Source organism: Plectropomus leopardus, chromosome 5 (genome assembly GCF_008729295.1).
Source record: "Plectropomus leopardus isolate mb chromosome 5, YSFRI_Pleo_2.0, whole genome shotgun sequence".
Classification (NCBI taxonomy): domain Eukaryota; kingdom Metazoa; phylum Chordata; class Actinopteri; order Perciformes; family Serranidae; genus Plectropomus; species Plectropomus leopardus.
In genome coordinates, this window is record NC_056467.1 from 34,584,071 (window position 1) to 34,591,495 (window position 7,425).

General features: G+C 41.6%; 1 protein-coding gene across 1 annotated transcript; it reads right to left on the reverse strand.

Annotated features, from left to right (window-relative positions):
• Nucleotides 1–5,454: 5,454 nt before the first annotated feature.
• On the reverse strand, nt 5,455–6,984 carry LOC121942861 (zinc finger MYM-type protein 6-like). Its single transcript, XM_042486151.1, has one exon. The coding sequence runs from the start codon at nt 6,982–6,984 to the stop codon at nt 5,455–5,457; it is 1,530 nt and encodes a 509-aa protein (XP_042342085.1).
• Nucleotides 6,985–7,425: the final 441 nt, after the last annotated feature.

Sequence of the window (7,425 nt, forward strand, 5' to 3'; positions counted from 1 at the left end):
GACAGCGGCATTCCCCTCATTGCAGCTCAGCCCTGCACCCCTTTTCGAGTGACAGATGACATCGGAGTGGGCAGGTTAATCTGCTACCTCATACGCCTGTTTAATTGTTTCACTGTCTAAACCAACCAGTGGGAGAGCTGTTGTTTGGACAGTCCCTTATTATTTCTGCTGAAGCAGACAAACAACTGCTCTGAGTGTCTGAAGGTCTGCGCTGCTGCCGTGAACAGTCACAACGCCCGAACTGGACACAATATATTGGCCCTCTCCTCCACCTCGGATCTAAGGGGAAGGGGGTATGCCTCCAGCTGTATGGCCTTGTTAACGTAGCTCAAAGGGAACAGATCCACTTTGTTTACTGCCATTGGAAGTCAGGGAGAAATGAAACAGAACAACCATTTACCGATAAATCTCTTGATTACCAAATATCACATTTCTTTTTAATTTTTTTTCATACAATGGATTGTCCATCCTTTCATCTTCATTTTTCATACTTTAATACCAAAGTATGATTCTGTGACGTCTTGTCCAGGATAGTTAAGTTCCCTTTTTTTGGTTTCCTGGTAATTTATTGCTTTGTTCTTTCATTTTATTTTGATACTCATCTCTTCTCTTGTTTAAGGTCTTCCATTTCCTGCCATTGTATGTTTCCCTCCTGTATGATAAGCTGCCCAACCCTAATGTGTTGCACCTGTCTCATTGCCCCCCCCCCCCCCACCGTGTTCGTCTCTCTTCTTTGGCTGGTTTTTTTCTCTTTACTCTGACCAGTTTCTGCCTTTTTTTGACCCTGCGTGCTGAACTGTACCCCTCCCTTGCTGACTGATCTCCTGTGTACCTACCTAGCTTTCATTAAAAGGACTGATTGTTTGAACTTTTACTGTCTTGTTTGAGTTTGCTTAAGGGTCCAGGTCATTGGTTCAGTGTTACAGACACAACATCTTTTATGGGAATACCACATACTTAAACCAAATCATTCACCCTATCATTCAAAGCAAAAAGATCCCATGTTTTTAATATCTAAGATTTGACTGATACTGAAGATAATGCAACAAAACTAAAGCTGAAATAAACATGCATAAAATGTTATTTAAGCTATGGCCTAAATGATGAAATTGTGGACCACACTGAATGAAGCTTCATTGTGTTAAAGTTTTTACCCACTCCTACTCTGGCTCTTTTAATGACCTGTTGCCATGGTGAATTGTAGTATCAGAGCGTCATTGATTAGGATTCTTCTTCATTCACTGTACACAAGCTTAACAAAACTCTAATGGATGCTTGGTGACTAGATGATTGGTCTTAGTTGGATCCTTGGTTTTATTATGTGATTTACAGTTTTTTTTGTCATAATTGTAATTCCATTGTTATTTATGACATCAATTGCACATCTATCCATCCTGGAAGAGGGATCCCTCATCATCCTCTGCCGTGAGAGTTTTTCCTTAGGTGATGTAAGGGTCTAAGGCAGAGGGATGTGGTATGCTGTAAAGCCCTCTGAGGCAAACTGTGTTTTGTGATAATGGGCTTTATAACTAAAATTGAACTGACTTGACTTTTTTTCTGCCTATTCGGTAAACACAATGTTATTTTATTCAATGCATTTTGCCTGAGTCCAGCTGCTCCACATCTCAGGATTCTGTTGGTGGGAGGCAATAACCGAATGCACGATGCATAAAAGTTACACGCTGTTTTGAATAAGCAAACGTGCAACCATTTCACAATATTTACATAACAGTAGTAGATGGGAGCAGATTGTCAACTCATATGGATTTGCCTTTTTGTTTTCTGTCCAACTGTTCAGAAATTCACTCAAAGCTGCATTAATGGATTTCTGGCCACTAGGGTGCAGAAAAACCTCAAAACATGATCCCCCACCATGACACCAGCTCATAACAATGTTATTCCTTTTTTTTTTTAAAGCCTTGCCATTTCATGTGGGTGGAATAATCTGTAAAAATAACATTGACAAGATAAGAAAACAGTTTATTTACACATAAAGCAGAAACAGACCACTATTATCATTAATATCATTCATTTGGAGTAGCGTTTGTTTTCAACTGACAAAAACATTTTTGTTACCTCTCCTTTTCGCTCTGTTTTTGGTCTTCTGAGGAATAAAAAGCTTTCATAGAGGCTAAATCCTTCACTATGCTCACACTCTGGTCTCTAAATTTGTTTCTGCATTATACCTAGCAGATGGTGCACAGAGCTTTTTTAATGAAAAACGCTGCTTGCTGCTGGAAATGAGATTAGACCAAAACAGCTGTAAAAGCAAAAGAATGAGCTAAAATGCACTAAAAAGCTTTTTAGAGCTCAAGGGAACTGCATTGTTGGTGATAATTATCTGTCTGTCCATCAGTACAAGAGACACCTGTGCTACTTAAATAAAACTTGTCTTACTGACTTACTCATAGTTGATATAAAAAAAACATTAATTACACATATTACACTTATGAGTACTGAACATTAGCAGTCTCCCCATATAGTAGAATATCAAACATGCAGTTTTTTAAAAATGAAAATGCTTGACTACAGAATTGTTTGTGACCCCTCCAGGTCAGAGTGGTATGGGCCGCTACCACGGTAAACACACCTTTGACCAACTGAGCCCAGAGAGCGGACGCCTGGTCCGCTCTCTGGGCATGGAGAGTGTCAACCTGGCCCGGTACCCTCCTCAAGACCGTCGGCGGGCACGAAGGGTGCGGATGGCCCTTAAGTCACCCCTGATCGATATGTCCAAGAGGACATTAGTCTGGGCCATCACTGCCACCATCATCGGCTTCGGCCTGTTCATCACCCTGCTGGTCATACTGCTCATAGCTGCAGGCCTCAACTGTACCTGCTGGTACTATAGAGGCTTTTATAACTACTTTTATTAATAATCTGGTTTATTTCTCCAAAAGAAATAGAAAAGATGTGAGTCAATCTGTTTGACTATCACTTGTGGAACATCCAAAAACAATTACAATATATACCAACTTTGATGAACCTTAACTTTTTGATAACAACGCACAACGTTTTAATTATACCTCTCTATTACCAAATATCACATTTCTTTTTAATTTCTTCAATCATTGGATAAAATTTATGTCTTCCTTTTCATCTTCATTTTTGCATACTTTAATACCCAAGAATGATACTGTTACGTCTCACTATCGTGAAGCTTCCCTTTTTTGTTCTCCTTATACACCAATCAGCCAAAACATTAACACCACCGACAGATGATGTGAAACACTGATCATCTTGCTACAATGCAGTATTCTGCTGGGAAACCTTGGGTCCTAGCATTTATGTGGATGCCGCCTGAGGCACTCTACTCACCCAAGCACAGTTGCAGACTGAGTACCCCAACCCCCCCATGGCTTTGGCACTTCTTAATGGCAGTAGCCCCCCAGCAGACCAATGCGTCATGCCATACCTGAATGGCCTGAGGACTCTGACAAAGGGTTCAAGGCATCGACCTGGCCTCTAAATGACCCAGATCTCAATCTGACTGAGAAATTGTGCAATGTGCTAGTACCCAACCTCGCAATCCACAGGACTCTTCACTGCCAACACCTCGGGTTCCAGACACCACAGGAAACCCCTAGAGGACTTGTGTCCATGCCTTGACAGGCCCCACAGAGGGTCAGGGGTACTTCTGGGGGGACATCCCACAGATACTCCAACATCACGTGCATGATATGGTGCACTGTCCTGCTGGGAAGCCACTGCCATAAGGAAGTATCGTTGTCATGAGGGGGTACCATCCAGGTAAATTCCAGGACCCAAGGTTTCCAAATACTCATCTCTTGTCTTGTTTAAGGTCTTCCATTTCTGCCATTTAATGTTTCCCTTCTGTGTGATTATCTGCCCCGCCCTAATGTGTTACACCTGTATCTCGTTGTCTCCCCACCTTTAGAGTATTTATTCTCTTTGTTCTCTTCATGTTCTTCTTGTTCCCCTGTGACAGCGTCCTAGCATTTTGTGTGAGTTTTTCTGAATGAAGTTTTTGACCAATGCTGCTGCTTTTTTTTTTTTTTATTTTGGTGTGCTGATTTTGTACCTCTGCCCAGCTGACTGATCTTACCTAGCTTTCATTAAAAGAACTGATTAATTGAACTTTCACAGCCTTGTCTGAGTCTGCTTTTGGGTCCATTTCATTGGTTAAGTTTTATAGATATGACAACTTTGTGGAAAAACCACATATTTCAACCAAATCATTCACCCTATCCTTCAAAGCAAAAATATCCCATTTTTAATAAGTTAGACTGATACGGAACAGAATGCAACATGACAACTGATAGCTTTTAACATAACTGTATTTTGTAAAAAACAATAGTTGTATTGTCTGCTCATCGACAGTTTTTCATTTTTTGTTCTGTTTCAAAAATTTTAGGAGATGTTGTTTTTTTTTACCTTGACATGTTTCGACTAACAACTGCAGTATTCAACACCTGACTGCTGTGATGTGTCCTTATCAGCTGTTCTTCCCAGGCGTGGTCAGCCTGACGGACCTGACCGGTCTATCAATCTGACCACGCCCCCCTCGTGTTTTTCCATGACCCTTTGTATTGGTTCTGTTATCCCAGGATATATGGTATGGTCACTATGTCTTTGAGGTTGTTTTCGGCTTTTTGCATGTGTTTTGTTTTTCGTTCTTTTGGTTTATTTTCTTTGTTGGTCAGCCAGATAGACCTGTCAGGTTCATCAGGCTGACCACAAGGTTCTGTGCTTGGACCAGTCCTTTCTAAGGATGTAATTTGTTTTGATGGCATTACCTTGGCCTCTAGCACAGTGGTTCTCAAACTTTTTTCAGTGATGTACCCCCTTAGAAATATATTTTTAGTCAAGTACCCCCTGACACGGGCAAAACATTTTTGGAAGAAAAAAGAGGTACAGTGCTGTAAAATCAGTGTCTGATTTATTAAAGCCAAACAACTTATGTCAGTGAACCTGACAAATACATTCATATTGCAAACATTGCATGTAGAAACAAAAAAGAAAAACAGAAGAACGGTGACCACCAGGAAGGTGGTCACCGTCAAAACTCAAATATGCAAAACGCTGCTAATTTATATTGTCTCTGTAATGGTACAAAATAAAAAATATACATAAATAACAAAAATGTGTTCACAGAAATACATCTATAACTTAATTATAAATAAATAATATTTTGTTTAAAAAATAAATTAACTTAATAAATAAAGATTTGCTCACAAAAAATAATTAACGTTACCTCTTTTAGGATCAAAAACAGAAGATTGCACTTTAATCACTTTGCATTGAATATTTGATTTGATTTGAACAGCATGTAACGCAGTGATTTATGAACAGGAAAAAAATGTACTCAGTACATTTTAGTGAGAAATATGGGCTTGCACTGAGGCTTTGTCATTCTTGGTGGCAGGGAGGCAACTGCAGTGATCAAGCTCTTCTCCAGGCACAGTCTGTTTCTTTGCTTTGTTTTGATCAGCATCATTGCTGACAAGGAGGCCTCACATAAATATGTGGATGCAAAGGGTAGCAGCTGCTCCAAAGCTTTCTGTCCCAGCTCAGGGTGCTCCTGCCTCTCACACACACCCAAAACTGTGTGAGAGTGGATGCACCAAACTTCATCTGCAGGCCACGGTCAGATGCTACTTCCATCAGTTTTTCCTGATGAGTGACAGGAAGCTTGCTTCTGTTTGCTTCATACAAGAGAAATGGGTTTCTCACCCAATCCAGCTGTGCAGATTTCTCATCCATGTCAGCAAAGTAGGAGTGAAAACCACTGATCAAGTTAGCCAAATGTCCCACTATGACTAACTTCACCGGAGCTGTCGCCACATCCTCATTGGAGAGAAAAGCATCCAGTTGAGGAAAGCAGGTGAAATCCTCCTGATCACATGCCCTTTTCCACATCTCTGCTTTCTTCAGGAAACCACCCACCTTGTCATACAGGTTCAGGATGCTGGTGTCCTTGCCCTGCAGGGACATATTCAGTTCATTCAGTTTCCTGAATATATCTGCCAGATAGCAAAGCTTTGCAAGCCAGTCCGTGTTCTCAAACAAGGTGGCATGGGGAGATCCGTGCTCTGTCAGGAAGGTGTGCACTTCAGCTCGCAACTCAAACAGCCTGTTCAGTATTCTTCCACGAGACAGCCAGCGCACTTCAGTATGCAGGAGCAGTTCTGTGTGTTCAGCTCCCGTATTTTCACAGAGGCTGCGGAACAAACGTGCGTTAAGTGGCCTTGACTTGATGAAGTTTATAACTTTAATGCTGTCGTTCAAAACATCGTGCAACACAGGGCTCATTTTCTTGGACGCTAGCGCTTCCCTGTGTATCACACAGTGCGTCCACTTGATGTCGGGATTTTCTTTTTTAATCCGCGCTATGAGCCCTTTCACGCTGCCCGTTATTGATGCAGCCGCATCTGTGCAGACGCTGCTGCAGGATTTCCAGCTGATAGCGTTTTCAGTGAAAAACATGTTAACGACATTAAAAATGTCCTCTCCGGTTGTTCGCTCCTCCATTTCTTTGCAGAATAGAATGTGTTCACAGATGTCGTCCATGTCAACGTATCTTACAAATGCAACAAGTTGCGCATTTCCACTCACATCTGTGGATTCATCCAGCTGCAGTGAAAATGAGTCGCCAAGTTTCCCCACAACTTGTTCGACAATGTCCGTGCCCATGTTATCTATTCTGCGGCAAACGGTGTCATTAGACAGAGGCACAGTTTTTAATGTATCCGCTGATTTTTTGTCCAGCATAGTTTCGGCCAATACAACAGCGGCGGGGAGCAGTAGGTCTTCCGCTATGGTGAACGTTTTTTTGGCTTTAGCAACGAGCAAAGACACCGCGTAAGAAGCCTCCAGGGCTTTGGCTGATGTAGTGGAGGCTTTTCGCATTGTGGCTTGGGATGACTTGAAGTCAGAAAGTTTTCTCCTGAAGAACTCTGGTGGCTTACCAACGTGACATCCATGTTTTGTGGTGAGATGCCGCTGGAGATGTGCCGGCTTCATGCTAGCGTTGGCTAATTTTCACCCCGCAAAAAAAAACAGTGCCTGGGGTGGGTCAGAGCTCGTGGACGTAAATCCCATTAAAACATGATCTTCCATGTACTTTCTGTACTTCGTCAGCTCTGGTTTTGCCTTCTTTTTCACTTGTTTATCTGTACTTTCAGCAGCATTGCTGCTGCTGCGCTTTAGCCACGTCTCCATAGTTACAGTGTTATCCGGTAACGACAGGTCGTTGACGAGTGCACTGGGTCAGTGGGTCAAACTAACTTGGTGGGGGGGTCAGTTTTATTTTAAAGGATATTGAAACTAAATACTGAATATAAAATTCAGTGCATGAACACACATTTATATTTTATCGTACTTTTTACAAAATAATTTTCCCCAAGACTTATTATTAGGATGAGCCTACTGATTTTTTAAAGATATTTTGAAAAGCTTCACGTA